The sequence below is a fragment of the Carex rostrata genome, chromosome 33, assembly GCF_964058835.1.
Source record: "Carex rostrata chromosome 33, lpCarRost1.2, whole genome shotgun sequence".
NCBI classification, from domain to species: domain Eukaryota; kingdom Viridiplantae; phylum Streptophyta; class Magnoliopsida; order Poales; family Cyperaceae; genus Carex; species Carex rostrata.
Window position 1 is genome coordinate 1,388,887 of NC_135950.1, and position 23,784 is coordinate 1,412,670.

The 23,784-nt window shown below is 35.0% G+C and overlaps 3 protein-coding genes across 7 annotated transcripts; all 3 read left to right on the forward strand.

Annotated features, from left to right (window-relative positions):
- Positions 1 to 706: 706 nt before the first annotated feature.
- On the forward strand, positions 707 to 4,256 carry LOC144548674 (F-box protein At4g22280-like). 2 transcript variants are annotated; one of them, XM_078297390.1, is made up of 4 exons: positions 715 to 826; positions 1,405 to 2,345; positions 2,520 to 3,661; positions 3,952 to 4,256. In XM_078297390.1, exons 2-3 carry the CDS (start codon positions 1,416 to 1,418, stop codon positions 2,964 to 2,966), a joined length of 1,377 nt encoding a protein of 458 aa, XP_078153516.1. In that variant the 5' UTR covers positions 715 to 826; positions 1,405 to 1,415; the 3' UTR covers positions 2,967 to 3,661; positions 3,952 to 4,256. The 2 variants fall into 2 exon arrangements, with proteins under 2 accessions (XP_078153515.1, XP_078153516.1); XM_078297389.1 differs by having other exon boundaries at positions 707 to 2,345.
- A 2,555-nt stretch (positions 4,257 to 6,811) lies between these two features.
- Positions 6,812 to 10,441, forward strand: LOC144548483 (V-type proton ATPase subunit G1-like). 2 transcript variants are annotated; one of them, XM_078297170.1, is made up of 5 exons: positions 6,812 to 6,967; positions 7,551 to 7,654; positions 9,247 to 9,347; positions 10,024 to 10,170; positions 10,207 to 10,441. In XM_078297170.1, exons 2-4 carry the CDS (start codon positions 7,567 to 7,569, stop codon positions 10,165 to 10,167), a joined length of 333 nt encoding a protein of 110 aa, XP_078153296.1. In that variant the 5' UTR covers positions 6,812 to 6,967; positions 7,551 to 7,566; the 3' UTR covers positions 10,168 to 10,170; positions 10,207 to 10,441. The 2 variants fall into 2 exon arrangements, with proteins under 2 accessions (XP_078153296.1, XP_078153297.1); XM_078297171.1 differs by having other exon boundaries at positions 6,819 to 6,956; positions 7,548 to 7,654; positions 10,024 to 10,441.
- A 2,213-nt stretch (positions 10,442 to 12,654) lies between these two features.
- On the forward strand, positions 12,655 to 19,688 carry LOC144548701 (Adenine nucleotide alpha hydrolases-like superfamily protein). Of its 3 annotated transcripts, none has more exons than XM_078297432.1 (4): positions 12,655 to 12,889; positions 13,554 to 13,645; positions 13,875 to 13,993; positions 14,736 to 14,886. In XM_078297432.1, the coding sequence occupies exons 1-4, from the start codon at positions 12,700 to 12,702 to the stop codon at positions 14,821 to 14,823; spliced, it is 489 nt and encodes a 162-aa protein (XP_078153558.1). In that variant the 5' UTR covers positions 12,655 to 12,699; the 3' UTR covers positions 14,824 to 14,886. The 3 variants fall into 3 exon arrangements, with proteins under 3 accessions (XP_078153558.1, XP_078153560.1, XP_078153559.1); XM_078297434.1 differs by lacking the exons at positions 13,554 to 13,645; positions 13,875 to 13,993; positions 14,736 to 14,886 and adding exons at positions 18,925 to 19,016; positions 19,224 to 19,342; positions 19,489 to 19,688 and having other exon boundaries at positions 12,663 to 12,889; XM_078297433.1 differs by lacking the exons at positions 12,655 to 12,889; positions 13,554 to 13,645; positions 13,875 to 13,993; positions 14,736 to 14,886 and adding exons at positions 18,508 to 18,756; positions 18,925 to 19,016; positions 19,224 to 19,342; positions 19,489 to 19,688.
- Positions 19,689 to 23,784: the final 4,096 nt, after the last annotated feature.

The window sequence follows — 23,784 nt, forward strand, 5'->3', positions numbered from 1 at the left end:
TCTTGCTTATTTTACCGTTGTGGGACTAACTAAAAGAGAACATATCCGGAATGGGTCACAGAAAAAATTTGTATTATTCTATAGTCTATACTATTCAAGAATAGTCCATTTTGAACTAGCCTTCCGTGAACTATCCGTTCCGTATCCGTATCCGTTTAAGGCGGATTTGATTTTGAATTTTAATATCCGTTTACTATCCGTATTCGTATCCGCTCATTATCCGACGGATGCGGATATGGTATCAGCATTATCCGCTCCGTTTTCACCCCTAACCGCCAGTGATTTAATTATTTGATTTTATTGATTTATTTTCTATTAGAAGCTTAGAGCTTCCTCTGGGTTTGATTCATGAGTATTGTAAGAATAGAAATAATTCTCGTCCTCTGAGATATCTCAAACTTTTGAGTGTTTTTTTCCGGAAATTCCTAACTGTTCAAGTAAATTCTGCGCGAATCTCAAAGCACAATTGGCACCGTACACGTCGTTCATCTACGCCAGCTAAAAATAGACTCCACGTCGTCCACGATCTTGAGTTTAGAATCTCGTTTATCCGATCAGAATCAAGAGAAATCTGGTCCACCCCTGTAACGCACGAACTTCATTAATATTCGTGTCGTTTCAGATCGAACGGTTCAGATTCGTTTCAGGTGCACGATGTGAACCCACTTCATACTTCTATTCAGATTTCAGAAACCCCCAAAATCATTTCAAACTTTCAATCGCTCCGCGCCTCCGCCTCTTTCGATCCCTATCCGCCGCACCGCGCCGCGCCAAAATTTTCGAGGAGTCTCTCTCTCTCCTCCGCCTTAATTTCAGCGTTTTTCAGGTAAGATATCTCTCTCAGCCTCTCTCGCCCATGCTTTGAGTTGAATTTCAAGGGTTGTGCAGTACTGGTCAAGAAAAAGAGTGTGCATTAGTTTAGAGACTTAGATCCGAAAATTTTAGGTATGGAGTAACCAATTTTTGAAAGGAACAATTAAGACTGAGGATTAGATATAAAGTACTTGAGACTTGAGTAGGAATCAAGATATTGTTACTATTTAATGGAGTAATTTTATTCTTAATTGTTGTTTTCTTTTGTTGGAGTCTGGAATTTGTTTATTCACAGAAGGAGTTGTTGTTTAACAGCTATCGTAGTTTATGATTGATAGTTTATTTTGTTAATTAGTCATTAATTGTTTATAGATGCTTCATTTATTTTTGGTTTTTGCGAATTTTGGTCTAAATTACTATGTAGACTAGAGAACAAACAATTAGAACCGTGGCTGCTCTGATTTTTTGTTTTTGTTTTATTGGTCTGGCATGGTCCTGCTATATACTGTGGTGAACAAAGATCCAATTTTATTCCTTACAAACTCATAATATACGAAGATATTTTTGCTGTTCAACTCATAATACACACAGGAGCAGGAGTCATGGATCCAACTGAAAGCCGTACAAAAAGGAGAAGAGAGATTGCAGTTGCAGATGTTGATTTAATAAGTCTGTTGCCAGATGATTTACTGATCCTAATACTATCTTTGCTGAGCACAAAGGAAGTTGTCCAGACCTCTTTGCTAGCCAAAGGGTTTCAGAACCTCTGGGCTGCTGTACCTGTTCTTGACTTTGATTTTGATGAATTCTGCCCAGATTATCATATCTTAGATAATCTGGATGATGAAGACCAAAAAAAACTCTGGGAATTACATGCAGAAAAATTCAAAAAATTTGGTGATGGTGTTTTAAAGCACCGTGATCAATTAATAAATGTGGATTCATTTAAACTCAAGTGGGTTGAGGAGGAAACTGACCCTGATCCTGCCTCTGCATGGCTTGATATTGTGGCAGAGTTAAATCTCAAGTTTCTATCTGTCCATATTTCATCAGAGGAGTATGATTTTGAAGTTCCCGATTCTATCTTCTCCTGTAAGTCATTGCAGGAGATGGAATTAAACCTGGAACATGAACCTATAAGACCGATATCTGTAAACCTTCCCTGCCTCAAGAAATTAACCCTTCGTTACACAGTTATTAAAGATGAGGTAATGCAAAAGCTTTCAGCATTGCCTGCTTTAGAAGAAATGGTGCTCTCCTACTGCTATTTGTACTTCTGTCACATATCTTCTGGCACATTGAAGCGTCTGGTACTAGACGGCTGTTACAATGACAATGAGACAGATATCACAATTTCAACTCCGCGTCTGCTGTACTTGGAGGTACTTTCTTGGGATGAGGGAACAATAAAGTTAAAAAAACTGGAGTCTCTTGTGCAAGCATGTATCCATTACTATGAGGACTCTCTGTTTCTGACGGCTCTTTCAAATGCATCCCATCTTGAGTTAATGCTGTCTAAATCTGGTGTCTTGGTATGATTATTATCGTAACTTAGTTTCTATGCTAATTTTTGTTACTTGGTTGGATTATTGTATTGCTATTTATTACTTGCGAACTCAATTTCATATATTCATTGCAACAAGTATGGAAAATATATATTGACTGACTTGACTTGTATTGCTTTTTTTTTTTGTTGCTAAATTTAGGAAATGAAGGATGTATTGAAGGAAGAAACAACTGAATTTCCAAATTTAAAGACCTTGAAAATTGGAGAATGGTGTATGACTGATGAGTTTGATGTGGTAGATCGTTTCCTCTCCAATGCACGTAACCTTCAAAAGGTGACTCTGCTCCATCGCCACCAGGTATGTATATATGTGATTTATAGGTTTGCAGGATGTAGTGGGAATAAGCTGATGATTTTAACTAAGACCAACTTGAGTCTTATTCAATTGCAGCATTCTTTCAAAATACAGTTGGTGCTAACTGCTACACAGTTTCTTCATTGCTCTCTTGAGTCTCAGTTCTGTTGTGATTTTTCAATGTTATATATGTTCTTATTTATTGCTACTGATTCTCAGGAAATAAAAATAATATACAGGTTATATTTTTTAAATTTGCATTTTTCTGTCAATAAATTTAATAATAAATAACTCTTGAATTCAGGTTTTTTATCCTGCGAACCAATATTCAATGCACAATTAAGAATTTCTTGGACATACTTAATATTATATCATTTTCCCCTTTTTCTTGCTTAAACTGCAACATATATATCAAAAGTCTTTAGAATTTTTAACACGTACATAAGTATGTTATTATTGATTGAAAAATTAAAGAAATCTCTACCAGTCTAAACCAAAATTTTTAATTTGATAGACTTTCTGCATCCATCTGTGGTGTTTTAGAGTCACAATAAAAATCAAAATCATGTGGCTTTGGAGTTCTGTGTAGACTAACTTGTATTGTCTATATTTAAATTGTTAACTCTGATTCTATAGATATTATGTTACTTTTGAAATGCTTGCTAATTTTGCTATTTTAGGAATATATATAATTTATTTTGGCATTGGCAGGAAAGGAATAAGGAATCTCTCTTCAATTTGATTAATTTATTGGAGAGACCGAGAAAGATCTGGACTGTCAATTTATTATTAACATCATGCTACTCTATTATATTCTCCCCATTTGTTAATTTAATTAGTCCATGGAACATCATGCTTTGATATCGACTGTCCAATTTTAAATAGACGGTCTGGATCTGTCTTTCTGGAACTCTTCAATGAAATCAATCCCTACAATACAACTAGAGTGGATGAATATTTGGATTGCAAGAAAAGAGGCAGTGTTGGTGAGTATTATTAATAAATAAATAAATACTCTTACAAGACTGAGTTCTAAAGGTTCCAAACATTCATCTTGAAGCCCCCTTGTTGAACAAACTTCTCTTACCAAATACACCATTGGAAACTTTTTAAAACTACAAATTTTGAAGTTTCAGCTTGGGGCCCTTCCTTGTTGAACCAACTAATTCTCTTACCAGAACCTGTTGGTTGCATCAGTACTAGTTTTTAAAGGGTTGAGTCATGAGTCACAAGCCCTTGTTGAATGAACTAACTCTTAATTAAATTTTCAATGTAGTCGCCTGAAATTCAGATGGAAGTAAACCTTGAATTGGTGGGGAACATTGCTCGCATTATGGGGAGTCATGCCAAGGAGAATGATAAAATTAAGGTTGATGACATTGCCGAGCTCGTGAACCGTGTTTCCAATACACTTTCGTTATTGGGTTAGCCGTACATCTCACATGTTTCTAGCATAGTGTGGTAATTTGTGGAATGATTGACGTGTGGTGACTGTGTGGTGGCTTTATTGATACTCTTTTGAGATTATTCTGTTGTTTGTAGTTTGATAATGAATATTGTACGTTGTCTTATTAGATCTGTTTTAATAAATAATAATTTGTTTCTTATGTTGTTTCATTTACCTTAAAAACATAAGTTAGCTTACCTGGATGATCATCACAACTGGTTCCTTTTTTATGCAATTTTGAAATTAATGTCTGAATTATGCTTTTGCTGCAGGCTTGGTTTTACTTAATAGGCATTACTGTGATAGAGATGCAAAATTGCAAATATTGTTTAAATTAATCTTTTCTAATCAGCATATAATATTTCATTGTATCAATTTTGGTCCTCCAAGCAAAAGGGATTCCCTGTGCTTCGTTGATATTTTCATATGATTTATGCAAACAACGATTTATCTGAGCTCACTTCTTCTATTAAACAACTTGCTATAGGAAATGTTAGACTTGCAGGATATGCTACAGTATCAGCCTTTCAATAAATTGATTGGTTATACTGCCTTTATTAATATATGGCTCAATGTGTATTCTAAACCCTTGGTACCAGTATTTTGTACATACTGGTATATCAATTGCAATTAAAAGAGAACTTGTAAAGTTTTCAGCCTAGATGGGTTTATTCTGTAAATTTCTATATCCATTGTAAAAACCTCATTGTCAGAGGGGCATAAATGCAAATAGCTGGGTCTGTTTCGGATTGGCTGAGAATGGAATAAAATGAACTTAGATTCTTTCTTAGACCTCATTGAGCTTTTGTGTGTGTGTGTATATATATATATATACACACTCAAATTAATGTATTAATAATAACTATTATATTTATTATTAAAATGTAAGGGATCAATTAAGAAAATTTGTTTGGAGTCCTATTGGAAAATCGCCTGAAGTCATATTTACAGCACTACTAAATTTCTAACTTTTACATAATAATATAATACATTATTTATTTCGTAGAAAGATTTAGATTAGTTTTTTAAAATTCATATATGAAATCATCAGTATCATTTATTTGATCGGTAATTTACTAACAATTAATTATTCAAATAATATTTTCGTATGTTTTAATCAAACAAATGCCTCATGCTTAATGCGCCCCATGAAAGCTGGTGAAATTTTAGTGAAATATATTTTCAGTTAGAGGTGAATTAAGGTCATTCAAGAAAAAATTGTAAAAGTTGAGAGATAAATAAGATAAATTTAAATTTCTAGAGGCAAATAAGAAAATTCACAAGTTATGATGGGTATATAGAAAATTATCCCTAAAAAAGTCTAAACTAGTCTAATGCTTACACCTCGCTCATGTAAAATATAAACAAGCAAATGCACAAATAGTAGTGTTTGTATTGTAATAAAAAAAAAAAATTTGATGCTCTTCTTAACAAATAGTAGTGTTCGTAATTACACAATCCGCTCCTATATATTTTAGATTTAGTCATAGTTGTTGACAATTATTTTGAATTTCTGTATTTATTTTACGATCATCCTAAAATGTATAATTAGTTATTTGAAAACTATACATTTAAAATTTAACTAATGCAAAATGTACACTTGTCATTTATATAATAGACTTCTTATTATTTTAAACTTTCACAATTTGTTATCCGAATCATTCATAAATATATACTTCGTCATTATATAATATGCACTTAATTATCATATATCATATGATAAATCATTATAACATGTGCGATTGTGTATTCATTTTTTTTTTTAAGTTTGTAAGAAAGAATTCGGAGGTGTTTGGAACTTGAAAGCAAGGACTCAACAACAAGCATGGGATCCAGACTCCTGGTGGAGAATTTTTTAGATATAGAAATTATTATTAAATAATAAAAGAAAATAGAAAGATTATTTATAATTTGAAACTGATTTTTTTTTTTTTGGATTCAAATTTTGGAACCGAATTTTTTTTAGATCCGAAGTATTTATTTATTGTTTTGATGATCACATAATTACTAATGACCGCACGTGCGAAGAAATGGGTCACTTTGGATCCCAAAATATTTCGAATCCCAATCAATTTCTCTATCTGTGATGTTTCAGCATTAAAAAAAAAAATGATTCGAAAAAAAGATTCAGATCCAAAGTTTGGACCCAGTACCCATCAGAAAGAAACGATTTCAAAGATGTGACCTTCGGAAAAAAAAAAATTGGATCCGAAAAAGAATCTATCTATGACATCCAAAAATCAAGATATTTTTTTCTATTTACTTTTATTATTTAATAATAATTCTATAAATAAAAAATCTCCACCTGGTGAAATATCTCCCACAAAATAATAGATCCTGACCATATCTTTATATAAACCTGTTCTACAAGGTGTAAGAGCAATGATTTACAGGCCCCACTCGTGTAAACATAAGTGGGACCAAAGATTCAGAGACCATCTCTTTCCAGCATACATGTCCGAAACCATGGGTAAAGATTTAACAGAGTTATTTTGGCTTCGTACAGCATATAAATCAAATGAAACATCGTTTTAATTTTATAGTCTGTGTACTGCATAAAGCTAAAATTGCCCTGTCAAAATCTTTACCCCAAACTATCGGGGTTCGCAATGGCTCCCGGAAGAGCCAATGGCCATTTATATAATTAGTCTATACACTGATTTACCGGACCCACTTCGGACAAAGTAATGGCCCACTTCCAGTGACTCAGTCGGTCCAATAAAATACATCTATATTTCGACTCGTTCTGGTTCAGAAGTCAGAGGCCCTTTAGCATTGTACCATCGATCGATCTCCCGACGCTCGCGCGAGGAAGAAAGTAGAAAAGGCGAATTTCTTTCCAAAGGTGACAACTTTCTCTTCATTAGCATATAGATCTGTAATGATTCATCACGAAAATTGCTGATTCGTTAGTTTATCGACGATGATGAAAGGGGTGGGGGGGCGGGGGGGGGGGGGGGGGGGGGGGGGGGGGGGGCGGGGGGGGGTATGATTTTAATTCATTTAGATCCGATGAATTTAGTGTTGGGGATTTAACTACAAATTTCCCTAATTTTGTTATAATCCTCTCTATAAGAATGTACGGATCTCTACAAGTGTGAACCATAGGAGATTTTATTTTATATTATCTCTCTTTAACATGACTTTTGTGTTCTGTTACCGGTAATTCGTTCAATCTGGAATCTGTGATCTCAATTTGACCCCAATTTTACCTGAGTTGTTTTTAATTTTGCAATTGTTTTATTCTAACCTAATTTTTATCCCTTTTTTTTGGGCAATTTTAATTTGACCCTGAGTCTAAAATTAAATGGAATTTTGTATTTGTCAGTGTAAAACATAACAGTTTCTATTAAACAGGCTTACATCACTTGTTACCTAGAATTTATATTGTTGGCATGATATGTATTTTATTATTATTTCTGTTCTAGATACTGAAAGAAAAAGATGGATTCCTCAAGGCGTCAGAGTGGAATCCAGCAACTTTTGGCAGCTGAACAAGAAGCCCAACAAATTGTTAATGCCGCAAGAACTGGTACGTAACCCAAAACTCCAGATCCAAAGATTTGTAATTTAACATTAGTTGCACATTAATACCAGATTTATCTTGTTTGGTTTTTCTAGTCTTTATAGTTAGGTTGTTTTTATTCAGTTGCAAGGCATCGGTTCTATACATTAGTGTCAATAATTTTCTCTGGTATCAAGCATTGCCATGTTTGGTTGCTACTTAATTTTAAGAAGGAATAAGTTGTTTATTCCATCTTACTCCTATTTTACATCTCGTTTGGCAGCTTAAATGTAGAGTAAGAGGATTACTCCACAACCAAACATTGCCGTAGACTAGAGTTTATTGAGAAGAAATTGCAAATCTGTATCGTGATTCCTTTAAATGTTTTTGGGATTACTTCATGTAGTGGATTGAATTCGGGTAGGGTACGGGTACCTCGGGTACGGGTAGGGCGGGTAGTCGGGTAGGGCGGGTACGGGTAGGGCGGGTACGGGTAGGGCGGGTAGTCGGGTAGGCGGGTACGGGTAGGTCGGGTAGGGTTTTAAAAAAGTGTACCCTACCCGTTTCAAACCCGTGCCCGTCCCGGGTAACGGGTACGGGTACCTCGGGTACGGGTAGTCGGGTAGGGCGGGTAGGGTACGGGTATTTTTTTTTTTTTTTTTTTAATACTGTTTTTTAGTTTTTTTTTCTGTTTTTAATATTATTTTTTTCGGCGGCAAAATAATTTTGAATTTTGAATTTAAAAAAAACGGGTAAACGGGTAAAGGGTAATGGGTAAACGGGTAAAAGTACACGGGTAAAAGGGTAAAGTAGGTCGGGTAAACGGGTGCGGGTACGGGTAAAACGGGTGCGGGTAGACGGGTTTCGGGTACGGGTAAAACGGGTACGGGTTGGGCGGGTTTTTTTTCGAATCATTGAGTCCGGTCCGTCTCAAACCCGTACCCGTGTACCCGTTTACCCGCCTATACCCGGGCACGGGTACGGGTACCTCGGGTAACGGGTACGGGTCGGGTAAAACGGGTCATACCCGTTCGGGTAAAAGCAAACCACTAACTTCATGTGCTCTCCTGAAAATCTTAAATATTGTGTATAAAGCATAGAGATATAATTAACATCCTTCTTTTTCTTCAATTTCTTCTAAAACGCCTAAGTTTCATCTTTATACTTTTTCTCAAGATCAAGATGGGAGGAAGAATAGGGGTCCGTATCCTCTTGAGTTATCTCAACTTTTCAGTTGATGTCAAAACGGGTCAAAAAGTATTTTCGGTGCCTATTTAATTCCACCGGGCAGTATCAATATAAAATGAATTGCTTTAAGATTTGTGCTGAATGGTTCAGATTTTGTAAGGATCAACTCAAAATTTGAGTCAACTTATGCGTTGCAGATACAAAATTTAGGCATCTTAAGAAAGTGAAGATGAGAGATTTAGGTGATATGTGTTATGCTTTACAGGTGCTGGTGTGATATTCTGGGTTCTCTAGGGACTTTTTTACTTCTTCGGCCTTTTGCAGGCTTATGAGAAATTGTTTTAATTGTTTTTTTTTCCTTCGATGGTGTATATAAATACTTGGGGAAATATAATCTTTCTTCAATTTTTTTCTTCTTAATTGTACAATAGCTAAACAGGCAAGGCTAAGGCAAGCCAAAGAAGAGGCCGAGAGGGAGATAGCTGCTTACCGTGCTCAAATGGAGGCTGAATTCCAGAAAAAAGTTGCTGAGGTACTTTTCTTTTTTATACATTTACAAACTGAATTGGTGCTTGCAAACTTCAAACTCTCTTATCAATTTGTTAGCTTGAGTTTAGTTCATTCTGCAATTACGTGAAAACAGAAAACATTCTTTGTTACTGATTAAAGAAAAAATGTCAAAGCTAATCAATAGATCTTTTTGTCATTATAATTCAATGGTTGAGTTGTTTTCTATAATACCCAACAAATTTTTGTCTTGAAGCACAACAAACTTTGGTTTCATGTTATTAAAATAACATTTGGGAAGTCTGAAGAATTGACAAGATGTTAGATGTTATATATGTCACTTTATCTACATGCATGTAAAAGATTGCAGCATTTCAACTTGGTTATGTAGACATCCAAAGCACAAAGGTTGCAAACCTCTTGATGCATATGAAAAAGAAGTTGAAATCCCATAAGCTTTCACTTGCATATATGAAAGAAATATCAATAAAATATAACAGTTTTTTCTTAGAATGCACTGTCTTGTTCTTACCTTCTTATTATAAGAATTATCTCACAGAAGAAAGCCTCCATCAAAAGAGATTAAATTGCAAAAAAAAATTGACAGAATAAAAAGAGATTCTGGTGCAAATGTGAATCACAATAATTATTTTGTTGTATATTGATCGTCATAAATTTAACATTACTTGCTCATTTAACAGAGTAGCGGTGACTCCGGTGCAAATGTGAAGAGACTTGAAAAAGAGACAGATGAAAAGATTGCAAAACTGAAGCAGCAAGCCTCCGACATTAACCAAGATGTCGTCAGCATGCTCCTCAGGCACGTCACCTCTGTCAAAAATTAGATTGCACTTCTAGTTCTTGCATGGTGCGTTAATTAAGAAGCACTTCTCTCCTTTGTTCGTGTTGTATTCATTGCTTTTGTACTACTGTTAAGCAAAAAAAAAAAAAAAAGGAAATAAGATGCCCCGGAATTTTTGTTGGTTGTAACCATGGAGTTGCTCCTGGCCCCTATTATTTGAGATTTATTGGCTATTTGAAGACTTGAGAAATTTATCTCTTGTTTTACTCTACTAGAACATATATTTGTTTCAAGTAAATATACTTATTTTGTAGTGAGCCTCTTCTTGAGAATCTATAGTACGATCTCCTGATGCATGAGTGATGAGTCCGTTTTGCTAGCAAGTTTCTGCTCAATTTTTTTGGAAATAAATCTGATGTTATTCTTTGAGAATAACAGGAATTTGTTATTCCAATATCAACCGTTCAAACTTTTCAATGCATGAATCTCAACGAAGTAACTTTTTTGTGCATGAACCTCAACAAAGACCAACGGTTGGGATCAGAATAACATGTAAAATTATGTAAATGCATCCATCTATCATGAGGTGGATGAAACCAAAGGAAAATTGGGTTTTATAGGGAATCATTTTGTGGATGCGATATAAGGACCGAAATTTGTATGTTTACCATTCAAAAAAATAAAAAATAAACCATGATTTTGTGAGTATTCTATTTTATTATGGACGCAATGACAGGTTGCAGCACCAAATTGTGTTGCTTAATCAACTTTTGGTGGCAACAACGGTAGGTTTTGGTTTTGGTGGCGCCAATGGTTGGGATCGGAATAACAGCAGATTTATTTTCCAATTTTTTTTGGTTTAAGATGCATCGAGGTACTGTGTAAAATGATGTAAATACATCCATCTATCATGAGGTCGAGGAAACCAAACAAAAACTTGGGTTTTATAGGGAATCATTTTGTGGATGCGATATAAGGACTGAATTTTTTATATTTACCATTCAAAAAAAAAAAAAAACCAATAAACCACGATTTTATGAGAATTCTATTTTATTATGAATGCAACTACAAATTGCGGCCACCAAATTGTGTTGCTTAAGCAATTTTTGGTGGCCGCAACTTTTGATGGCCGCAATTTGTCGTCGCGTCTGTGATGATTATGGAATTCTCTATAATTCGTTGTTTATTTTTTTTTAATGATATAATTAAAAATTTCGGATATAACTTATAAGGAAGAATAGACCGTCCTTTTAGAATGACTGAATGAAAGAGAGAGAGCTGTACAGAAATGAGGGATAGTGTTTAGATTGGGGTTAAGTTTTTTTATTTTGATAGCAAGGCAACTTCAATATATGATGGGGATCTTGTGAACTTTCAAATATGTCATGAAAAAGTATCCTCAAGTTTGCACTTTGCACGAAGGATTAGTCACTAGACATTCTAAAGATGCACAAATAGACCGACTATCTTTACCTAAAGAAACCACAAACGCACCTCTATATGTTTTAAGATTTATAAATGCTTTTATCCATGTCTAATATTATATATTGTGAAAATTATTATGTCCTATATTCCTCTTCCATATAATCCAAATTTTAGTTGTCATAAAACATCTCACTGCCAAGTCCCAATTTTAATATTTGATTTTATTAAATAAAAAAATTCTAAATTTTACGTATCACTGGTAACTCACTAAAAAAAAATTTAATGAACTTAAAAGAAACCCCATCTTACTATAATGCTTTTATCGATATTATATTTAGATATCCAATTTAAATCTGATTAAATTTATTTCCGAATTCTAAACATTTATTAATATGATCGGGAGTCGGACCCGTGAGGCCGTGAACCGTGATTACTCACGTCGAATTCGCATTCTCTGAGATATCTCATATGGTGCGTGACTTTTTGGAAAATCTCAACAGTCCAACTACGTTCTACACAAATCTCAAAGCTCAAATAATATTTCCCCGATGTCATCTCCGAATAGGAACCGGACACGTCGGTCACGCAAAATATGAGATATCTCAGAGGATTCCCACTCGCCCACGTTGACGTCGGTCTCTTCTTCATTTAAAGATTATGCGCATTAGGCTCCTCTCCAATTGAAGAGAAATTTACTAAATTTTTCTTCACAGTTAGATACCGTTCATTTTGTATCTTATGATCTAAATTTGTCCTTATCTGGATTATTATCCATCCTACCGTGCTGTCCGAAAAGAGAGCCTCCCAGAGGCCGGAGATTTGAACTGTCTGAAATGGACGTCTCATTCTATCTGGAAACATCCAATTATATCGACATAATTGTAGAGGATCCAACGAAAAGAAGCCGAACCCATCTGAGACTGCATATCCTCTGAGGTAACAGAATATTTGAGTTTAGATTTGCACCGGCCGATCATAATCCGGTCATCTTTAATATTCATACCAAAACAGATCAAACGGTCCAGATCTAAACTCGTAATTTTTGTTATCGCAGGTGATGATTTACAAAGTTCCACACGCTACCAAGTACGACAAATTAAAAGAGAGAGAGAGACGGGAAACCGAAAGAGAGAGATCAGAGAGAGGAGACATGGCAGAGGCGAAAGAGAATACAGGGAAGAGAGTGATGGTAGCGATAGAAGATCACGAGAGCAGCCACTATGCGCTGGAGTGGGCCCTCCTCAACTTGAAGCCCTCTCTCTCCTCCCCTCTTCTCATCATCACCGTTCAACCCTTAACTACTTTCAATTACATCGCTGCCGCCTCCTACGCCTCACCTCGTATCATCTCTTTTCTCTTCAACTTTTTGGTTCAACTTTTCTCAATTTTTATTAATCACTTTGTTACTAGTGCTAAAAGTCAAGAATTGTAAATCAAAGCAGTTGCTTGATCAGTACTTCTATTATGTGTCCTGGTGCTTGACCTTATCCAAAATGGTACCAAAGTTCGTTATCTTAGTGATAGATTTTATAAAATCATAACGTGTTTTGCAATTATAACACAAACAATCAAGAATCCGTAAATTCAAAATAAAGTAAAAAACGAAATTAAATCTTACAGTTCTGAAGAGACAACGTCGTTAGGCGGAAGCGTAAATACTGATCATCAATGGTTATCCTCAGACGAGATGATGGAGATCTTGGACATTTTCTTTTAGTTCTCTCTTTTAGTGAGAAAATAAGTGGACAAAGTTTTTTATGGATGGAGTGCGTTCAAATAAATGAAGAATAATTTAATAACTCCGAGGCAACTTTTGGAACAAGTATATTCTATAAATAACAATCTGAATTTTTTCATCAAAAATTCAAATGTCTTTTTAATAATTATGTAAATGAAATTGATGCATAATAATAATATAGGCCACATAAAAAATAAAAAAAATAAAAAGTAAAAAAAACTAACACTTAGTTGTCACGTCTCATGTTTGTGACTAATTAATTGTAGCTCCTGAGCTGTTACAGTCGATGCAGGAGCACCAGAAGCAAGCAGCATTGGCACTTCTAGAAAAGGCTAAGGAGATTTGTGCTAAGCATGGGGTATGTCCATGATACTGTTTAAGTATATTTTTTTTTTGTAATCACCAAAGTTAGAAAACTATATATCTTAGCAGTGTCACCAATGCAAATTAAGTTCTGGTTAACAATTGTTTAAAGAGAAAAACCAATATCTTCTATGTTTGCTCACAAGTGGCTGGGTATTGTATATATAGGTTACTGGTAAAAGGCTCACAGTTGAGTTTAGTATATTTGTTTTGGAAAATGATAGGTAGATGTGGAAACAATAATGGAGGTAGGGGAACCCAAAGAAGTAATTTGCCAAGTTGCCGAGAGTCGAAATGTGGAATTGCTAATTCTCGGAAGCCATGGCCGTGGTGCTGTCGAAAGGTCAATTGTTTATTTATATCCTCCCTTTCCATCTGTTAATGATATTAATTTATATGTTACTTAAGAACTTTATAATTGTTAAAGGTTATTTATATTTTATATAACAAAATTACTTCTTTATATATGAGACCATAATTCAGAAAAGAGAATAGGGGTGTTCAAACGGTTGGTTCGGTTTAAACCGAACAAAATTTGTCAAACCGAACTAAAATTGAACCGATTAAAACCCAACCGAACCGACCGAAATAAAATGCCAAACCAAACTAAAACCGAACCGATTAAACCGAACTAAACTTCGGTTTGTTTGGTTGAACCGAATAGAGGAATTCAATCTCAAAAAATCAAAACTCAATACATAAGCCAATACATTCATAATTTCATAGAATGAAAATTAAGATACCATTACACACATGGTTCAATTTTATACAAATATATTGATGTTCTAAAATATCCAAAGTTCTAAATCAATATTTATTCTTGATTTTTAAGTCCAAAATAAATAAAAGAACCAAAATAATACTTGAATTATTATATAACCGGTCGGTTCGGTTTATTCGATTTTGAGAAATTAAACTGAACCGAACCATCTGGTTCAGTTCAAAACCAAATAAACCGAACCATTTGAACACCCCTAAAAGAGAAGAATCAAGAGTTGGTATTGTAGGTTTTTAAATTTTGTTTTAGTTTTTGAGATCAAACGTACCTAAATTCTTTATTTAATTTTCCTCCTCAAATTCAATAGGTTTTTTCTGGGCAGCGTGAGCAATTACTGTGTTCATAATGCAAAGTGTCCTGTTCTTGTTGTGAAGCAAGACAGTGGTAAGAATTGATGATAAAAGTTAGCAAGCTTGTACATAACTGTGTGTTAATCAGAAAAAAAAAGTGTTTTTTTTTTAACTATTGGTTTGTTAATTTGTTGTCAATAAATTATTATCAGACTTCAAATTGTTTGTTTACTTAATTTTGATTAATTGGTTAATTTGTCTGTAAGGAGTATATTCAAAATATAATCCAAAAAATAAAGTAAATTAATGAATTACACGTGTTAATTCAGGGTAAAACACTTAAAGGAGCTTGAATAATTTCACCTAGTACTATTCTCATTTGATTACCAAAACCAACTCAAAAGGACAACATCCCCCATAGAACAGAATTTAATTAACTACCAAACATACTCAATTCCACAGAAATCACACCATAATATATAGTACGTAGTAATATAATAGACCCATGCCACTTATTCAGACACCATCATTTAGCTACCGTCGCACTCGAAAGTCACCTCGCATCCTTCAACCGGGCTAAGACTCATGACATGTTTCGGCTTGGTAACGAACTTAGGCAAGCGTGCAAATATCTGGCACACACAAGCGTTATCTATGTCCATGAGTCTACGGCAACATGGCGTATCCTCCGGGTTGAATCCCTCGTGATGTTGTTGCCTGTGATGGTGGTGGCGATCATGATGAGAACCATGCTCATCATCATCCTCTGAACCGCTATCGTCAGAATCTGAGCTGTCATCATCACCACCTTCCATTAATTCGCCTAATTGTCGTTGTATCGGGGGTCCCACGGGACTGCATGCCTGGTTAGGATTTTTTTCTTTTTAAAATAGAATTATGCTAAAATAATTCAATAGAACAAGCACAGGTTTGGCTGGATTTCGAAATCTAGCCTCCACCGATCCACAGGATCGGTGGAGCAAAAAAAAGGCATACTGCACCGATCCGTAGGATCGGTGCAGCCCATTTTACCTCTGCCACAACATATTCACACGGAAGCCACACCAATTAAGCCTCTAGCTGCAAAATATCCCTCCACCGATCCTGTGGATCGGTGTAGGTTTACCCTTTACCTACCGCACAAGATCTTCAATTTCCTGTTTCATTTTACTTAAACCCTAAACCCTAAACCCAGTCCCTGCGCAGGAATTTGAAAACAAAGCTCCACTGATCCCTAGGATCAGTGGAGGCCTAAATGGGATCTTCTGTGGCTGTGTCAATGTGGAGTGTGTGCAGAGGAAAAGTGGGCTACACTGATCCCTAGGATCGGTGTAGAAGACGTTTTTTTTGCTCCACCGATCCATCGGTGGAGGCTATTTTCCGAAAATCCAAACGAACTGTGCTTGTTCTGTTGAATTCTTTTAACATAATTCTATATTAAAAAAAAAATCCCTGGTTAGCAAGCGCAAACTGAGAAAAACATAGATTTTGAGCGGTAACGTGCATTTTCGACATGCTTGCTAGGAGCCACTGGCGGATCCACATTCAAATTGGGGTAGGCAAGTGCCTACATCTGAATTTAAATTTTATTTTGATCTAGTACTAATTGTTCGATGTGTCTATATCTGATCCTGATCCGATGTAGTGTCTATCTCTAGTTTGAGTTAGTTTGGTTCTTGAACTAATTTCTTATGAGTTTTGGTCGATTATGTGTATTTCATTTTTTTTTTTTAAATATGCGATACTCTATTTCGTAAATAAAATGAAATATAATAACAGAACAAGAAAGATCTGACGATGGAATTTATTATTACAATTCTAAGGAAATGGGTTGGCCGAACTTTTTGTACATTTTATTATTAAACACTTATATTTATGTTAAATTTTTATCTAAAATTTGACTTCAATTTGCAAATTGTCTACGAACAGTCCCCATTTAAATAATGCCAAACGAATTTTTAATTAACTTACTAAAAATATTTCAATACTGTGTCAATCGATTTTATGATTATAACAAATTTTATAATAAACATAGTTATAGGGATTGAGTTGTAATTGTGTACTCGATAAATTAATGGGTTTGAATCCGATTATTGCCCTACTCTAACAGAAATTCTGGATCTGCCTCTGCCAAGAGGAGTACCAATATAAGGACCGAACAAAAACTTGGGTTTTTTAGGGAATCATTTTGTGAATGTGATATAAGGACCGAATTTTTTATATTTACCATTAAAAAAAAAATCAGTAAACCACGATTTTGTGAGGACTCTATTTTATTATGGACACAATGACAAATTGTGACCACAAAATTGTATTGCTTAAGCAATTTTTGGTGGCCACAATTTATCGTAGCGTCTGTGATAATTTTGAAATTCTCTAAAATTCGTTGTTTATTTTTTTTGAATGATATAATTAAAAATTTCGGATATAAGAAAGAATAAACCGCCCTTCTTTTAGAATGAGAGAGAGAGCTATACAGAAATGAGGGATAGTGTTTAGAATGGGGTTAAGTTTTTTTTTTATTATTATTATTTTGATATCAAAGCAACTTCAATAGATGATGGGGATCTTGAGAACTTTCAAATATGTCATGAAAAAATATCCTCAAGTTTGCACTTTGCACGAATGATTAGTCACTGTACATTTTAAAGATGCACAAATAGACCGCCCATCTTTACCTTAAAAAGAACCACAAACACACCTCTACACATTTTAAGAGTTATAAATCCTTTTATACATGTCTAATATTAAATTGTATGAAAATTATTATGTCCCATATTCCTCTTCTGTATAATCCAAATTTTAGTTGCAATAAAACATCTCACTGCCAAGTCCCAATTTTAATATTTTTTACTATATTTTATTAAATAAAAAAATTCTAAATTTTACGAATCACTGGTTTAGTAGATTGGTTCGATAATTTGAATTTGTGTTGTTTGAAAAAAGTTTGATAGGTTCCAAAGTAAATATAACTCACTGAGAAAAAAATAATGAACTTAAAGAAGACCCCATCTTCCTATGATGCTTTTATCGACATTATATTTACATATCCAATTTAAATCTGATTAAATTTATTTCCGAGATCTAAACATTTAATATGATCGGGTGTCCGACGGGTGCGTATCCTCTAAGATATCTCAACTTTTGCGTGACCGACGTGTCCGGTGCCTATTCGGGGTGATGTAGGGGGTCAGAAATTATGTATGCTTTGAGATTCGTGCAGAACGTATTTAAACGGTTGGGATTTACTATAAAGTCACGCAAAGTTTGAGATATCTCAGAGGATATGAATTCGTGTCGGACCCGTGACCACGTCGGTCTCTTCTTCATTAAAGACTATGTCCATTAGGCTCCTCTCCAATTGAAGAGAAATTTACTAAATTTTTCTTCACAGTTAGATACCGTTCATTTTGGATCTTACGATCTAAATTTGTCCTTATCTGGATTGCTATCCATCCTACCGTGCTGTTCGAAAAGAGAGCCTTCCAGAGGAGGAGATTTGAACTGTCTGAAATGGACGTCTCACTCTATCTGGAAACATCCTATTAGATCGACATAATTGGAGAGGATCCAACAAAAAGAAGCCGAACCCAATCTGAGGTGAAATCCTCTGAGGTACCAGAATATTTAATTTTAGATCAAGACCGCCCGATCAGAATTCGGATCATTTGATCCGAGATTAAATACAGATCTAACGGTTCATATGTAAACACAAAATTTCTTTTACCGCAGGTAGACACTAGAAAGTTCCACACTTCCACCTGGCCACGCTACCAACTGCGACAATTCAAAACAGGGAGAGAGAAACGAGATACCGAAAGAGAGAGAGAGAGAGAGAGAGAGGAGACATGGCAGACGCGAAAGATAATACAGGGAAGAGGGTGATGGTAGCGATAGAAGACCACGAGAGCAGCCAGTACGCGCTGGAGTGGGCCCTCCTCAAATTGAAGCCCTCTCTCTCCTCCCCTCTTCTCATCATCACCGTTCAGCCCTTGACTACTTTCAAATACATCGCTGCTGCCTCCTACGCCTCACCTTGTATCATCTCTTTAATTTCTTTTCAACTTTTTGAAGTCAAGAATTGTAAATCAAAGCAGTAGTTTGACCAGTTCTGTTATGTGTCCTGGTGCTTGACTTTATAAGAAATGGTACCAAATTTGGTTATCTTAGTTGTCATGTCTCATGTTTGTGACTAATTAATTGTAGCTCCTGAGCTGATACAGTTGGTGCAGGAGCAACAGAAGCAAGCAGCATTGGCGCTTCTAGAAAAGGCTAAGGAGATTTGTGCTAAGCATGGGGTATGTCCATGATACTGTTTAAGTATCTTTTTTATTTTTTGGTAATCTTTGGAGTGTCACCAGTGCAAAGTTCTGGTTAACAATTGTTTTAATTTGAGAGAAAAACCAATATATCTTCTATGTTTGATCAAAAGTGGCTGGGTATTGTATAGGTTACTGGTAAAAGGATCACAGTTGAGTTAGTATATTTGATTTGGAAAATGATAGGTAGATGTGGAAACTATAACGGAGGTGGGGGAACCCAAAGAAGTAATTTGCCAAGTTGCCGAGAATCGAAATGTGGAGCTGCTAATTATCGGAAGCCATGGCCGTGGTGCTGTCGAAAGGTCAATTGTTTGTTTATACCCTCCCTTTCCATCTGTTAATGATATTTATCTATATGTTAGTTAAGAAGTTTATAATTGTTAGAAGTCATTTATAAAACAAAATTACTTATTTAAATTCTTTATTTTTTTCCCCTCAAATTCAATAGGTTTTTTCTGGGCAGTGTGAGCAATTACTGTGTTCAGCAAGCAAAATGCCCTGTTCTTGTTGTGAAGCAAGACAGTGGTAAGAATTGATGATAAAAGCAAGCATGTACATAACTGTGTGTTAATCAGAAATAAAAATGTGTTTTTTTTTTTTGAAACTATTGGTTTGTTTGTTGTCAATAAATTATTATCAGACTTCAAATTGTTTGTTTACTTAATTTTGATAAATTGTTTAATTTGTCTATAAGGTCAATTGCTTTCTCTATATATATAATTGATGAAGTATAGTGACAATCCAAAGAAAGTAAATTAATGAATTACACGTGTTAATTCAGGGTAAAACACACTTCAAGGAGCTTACATAATTTCAACTAGTACTTATCTCATTTGATTACCAAAACCAACTCAAAAGGACATCCCCCATAGAACAGAATTTAATTAACTACCAAACATACTCAATTCCACAGAAATCACACTATAATATATAGTACGTAGTAATATAATAGACCCATGCCACTTATTCAGACACCATCATTTAGCTACCGTCGCACTCGAAAGTCACCTCGCATCCTTCAACCGGGCTAAGACTCATGACATGTTTCGGCTTGGTAACGAACTTAGGCAAGCGTGCAAATATCTGGCACACACAAGCGTTATCTATGTCCATGAGTCTACGGCAACATGGCGTATCCTCCGGGTTGAATCCCTCGTGATGTTGTTGCCTGTGGTGGTGGTGGCGATCATGATGAGAACCATGCTCATCATCATCCTCTGAACCGCTATCGTCAGAATCTGAGTTGTCATCATCACCACCTTCCATTAATTCGCCTAATTGTCGTTGTATCGGGGGTCCCACAGGACTGCATGCCTGGTTAGCAAGCGCAAACTGAGAAAAACAGAGATTTTGAGCGGTAACGTGCATTTTCGACATGCTTGCTAGGAGCAGTATCAATGATATCATTAGGAGGCTGGAAACGAAGAAGAAGCGGTTGTTCTTCGCCATTTTCCGATGGTAGATTTTGGATGAGAATGATTTGTATCAGGATGAGAATGCTTAAATAGGCTCTGTGTTCAGCTTGATTGGTGCAGTGTAGGCAGAGGCTTGTGCTTTGTTAGTTGAGGCAGAGAGTTTGATCTAGGAAAGAATTGGGTAGTTCATGCATAAGTTGTGCTGAGCCTACTAATAAGTAATAATTCATGGTTTACATGCTAGTAGATTTGAGAACACTGAATATAAATTTGATTAAGACAAAGAAAACCTCTGTGGCAAACCAATTAATATTATATAATTTATCCTCTTCCTCTAATTATGTAATTTATTTTTCATGCTTGCCATAATTTATCCAAAATTTATGCTCCAGCAAACAAAAATTGTTCAGAATTATTACAAGTTGTTAAAACTCCTATTACAAATACTTCTTTTAGTTTAAAATATTCATATAGTTGAGCTTAGTACTGGTACTGTTAAATGGCATCAGTACCAAAAGAACAAGTGAAGAGGAGAGCTGAATTTTAATGGTTAAAGTCGGATCGATGCATGGAGTCGGTGCAAATGATAAAGGAAATGTTGTCAAGACTAGATGTCGATGTTCTGTCAGAGCCGTTCAATTACAATTTTTAAACTGCTAATGGGAATTTTGTTCCAAATTAAGAAAATAAATCTACTGTGATTCCAAAGAATCGCAGGGAGCCTGCTTTTCTAAATCAAACCATTATTTTTTTGTAATGTACAAATCTCAAAAACAATTGGTTCTCATGTACGAATCTCAAAGCAGATAAACAGTTGAATTTGAAAAAACAACCTCCCTGTGATTCTTTGGAATCGCAACAGATTCATTTCCGCAAATTAAGCAGTTCCTATCCCACATCAGACTGCCCCTTTCAGCTATTGAAAACATGAAGAGGTCTAGCATCTCTAATAAGAGGTGCTAATTTGTTTCTGAAATTTTGGGCTTGTATGCCTTGCTGAATGTGGTCAATGGTTTTACTCTTATTAAATGGTGATGAGAAGAAATGGGTCTTGGATTGTAATGGGCTAGGCAAGGTAGTAATTTCCCTGTTTTCTTATTGAAACTAGGCCTTATAAGGCCCGTATTTCAATAGAGAAAATAACAAAAGGGGAGAGATCATTTTAAGTTTTTTAATCCAAAATATACGAACACAATCAACCATTATATGCATTTATGGAGCATTTAGGCGTTGAGACTATTGATCGTCACAGCTTGGGGTGAAAAAAGTATGGATAATATCCGATTCGTATTCGAAAACTTAGATGTTAATATTCGATATCTGTATCCGTGTGGATAATGATACTGATATGATTTTACGTTTTAATTATCCCTATTCAAATAGGAGATATATATCATATATTTTAATATATATTATGAAAAATTTATGTTATTCACCATTATAATTAGATAAATTTTATGAACTTTAACATTTTTAATATTTTTTTATATTATTTGAATAAATATCCGATCTGATCCAGATCCGTATCTATATACATCTGATATCTGTTCCGTATTCGTATCCAGAAAATAAAAATAAAAATAAAAATAAATATAGATATGATTTTACCATTATCCGCTCCGTTTTCACCCTACTCACATTGCACTGGAAAAGTTCTTTTTTATGGAGAGAGGTAATAACAGAAATGAATTTATTTTAGAACACCTAATTTAATATGTGATTTTTTTTAATACAATATTTATTGAGGAAGCTTCCATCAAATTAGGGCCTCAGTTATACCTCTCAAGTGGTTTTTTTTATTCTAAGCAAAAGCAAAAAAACAAAAAAAAACCCTTATCTACCAACCGGCCAACCTTAATCCTTCTATAGATAAGGATTGGAGCAGTAGATGGGGCCAGTGATGAAAAAAGTGGCGGTGTGGGCCAGGTTAGTACCAGTAAAATTCCACAGAAATACCGTTGCTGGTATTGTTTCAGCGCCCACAGTCCACGAAAACCTGCTCCCGGTTTACTGGAAAAACTTAGGTACGGATTCCACAAAACCAGGAGCTCTGTTTGATGGCGATATTCTATCTCTCTCGCTGAGATCTTCTGTGGCCTTTATCTTTGCAGAGAATAGTATTGCAGTACAATATACTAAGATCTGATTAGGGGTGCAAACGAATTGGATACAGATCGGATAGTGATAAAACCATATTTGTATCCGCTTTTATTTTTCGAATACAGATCGGATATTAGATGAATATCGAAACGAATCGGATATTAAATAGATACAGAAATTCGTTTTTTTATAATAGTAATTAACATTATTCTTAGAACATACGCGATCTGCTCGCACTATCGCTCGGTATATCAAGAAAATTAGAATTTTTGTTCAAAATTTAATACAAAATCTTTTTATTTGAGTTTATTTACAAATTTCTGTTCATAAAACTGTGTCTTATTAAGGTCCTCATTTGTTTAATTATTTTAAAAATATTCCAACAATAATATTATCATATAATTGAAAACCCCATATAATATTTCAAAATATTCCGACATGGATTGTTTCATTATCCAATTCATTATTCCTTGGGCACCAATCTAAGGCCATAAGATTTCCACAAAACCAGGAACTGAAACAGAGGCACCACTTAGCGGCGATACCAAATTACCATCTAGAAAATATCTCCTCCTGTTTGGGCCTCCAAGAAAAATCAAATGGTTGCGCTTCAAGACAAATCTTTTTTTTTTTTATTGGAAAAAATAATTTGATTTCTTTTTCCCACTTGGTGTTATTTTAATGCATCCAGATTATAATTGAAAACAAAACAATGTGTGCAGCTAGCGGTGGTAATCAGCTGGCTCAGTCACTGTGTTCTAACTCAGCTTGTTAATTTTGGACCGAGTTATAGCCCATCAAACTAGATCTATGATATACGATCTAAAATCTCAGCTTGAAATTGTGACAAGTCAATCCAAATTAGCTTGCGAGCTGATAAGCTGGCTCGTTAGGTCTAGCTTAATCTTGTTTTAAAAAGAAAAAAATAAATTTTACAAATTTTTTGAATCGAGCTGAACCGAGTTAAACAGTATAAAATACACACAAATTTATAAATTGATTTCTAGTCGAGCTAGCTTGTATGCTGGTGAGCAAACTAGAACCCAGCTTGAACTCATTAATTCTGGACTGAGCTAGTAGCGAGCTAGCTCGTTAACAACTCAGTTTAGTGACAAACAAGCTGTTAACGAACGAGTCGGATACCAGTCACGATCGAGCTAAGCTTTTTTGCCACCCCTGCAGCTATCAATTGAAATATATTCTCTATCTTCATTCTAAAATATATCCAG

Bases quoted from the DNA above. Each gene is read 5' to 3' on its own strand.
- LOC144548674 (XM_078297389.1), top strand. From the start codon at position 1,416: ATGGATCCAACTGAAAGCCGTACAAAAAGGAGAAGAGAGATTGCAGTT. The intron at 2,346-2,519 runs GTATGATTATTA...TGCTAAATTTAG, and splicing joins TGTCTAAATCTGGTGTCTTG to GAAATGAAGGATGTATTGAA.
- LOC144548483 (XM_078297170.1), top strand. From the start codon at position 7,567: ATGGATTCCTCAAGGCGTCAGAGTGGAATCCAGCAACTTTTGGCAGCT. The intron at 7,655-9,246 runs GTACGTAACCCA...ATTGTACAATAG, and splicing joins TGTTAATGCCGCAAGAACTG to CTAAACAGGCAAGGCTAAGG. The intron at 9,348-10,023 runs GTACTTTTCTTT...CTCATTTAACAG, and splicing joins TCCAGAAAAAAGTTGCTGAG to AGTAGCGGTGACTCCGGTGC.
- LOC144548701 (XM_078297432.1), top strand. From the start codon at position 12,700: ATGGCAGAGGCGAAAGAGAATACAGGGAAGAGAGTGATGGTAGCGATA. The intron at 12,890-13,553 runs GTATCATCTCTT...AATTAATTGTAG, and splicing joins CGCCTCCTACGCCTCACCTC to CTCCTGAGCTGTTACAGTCG. The intron at 13,646-13,874 runs GTATGTCCATGA...GGAAAATGATAG, and splicing joins AGATTTGTGCTAAGCATGGG to GTAGATGTGGAAACAATAAT.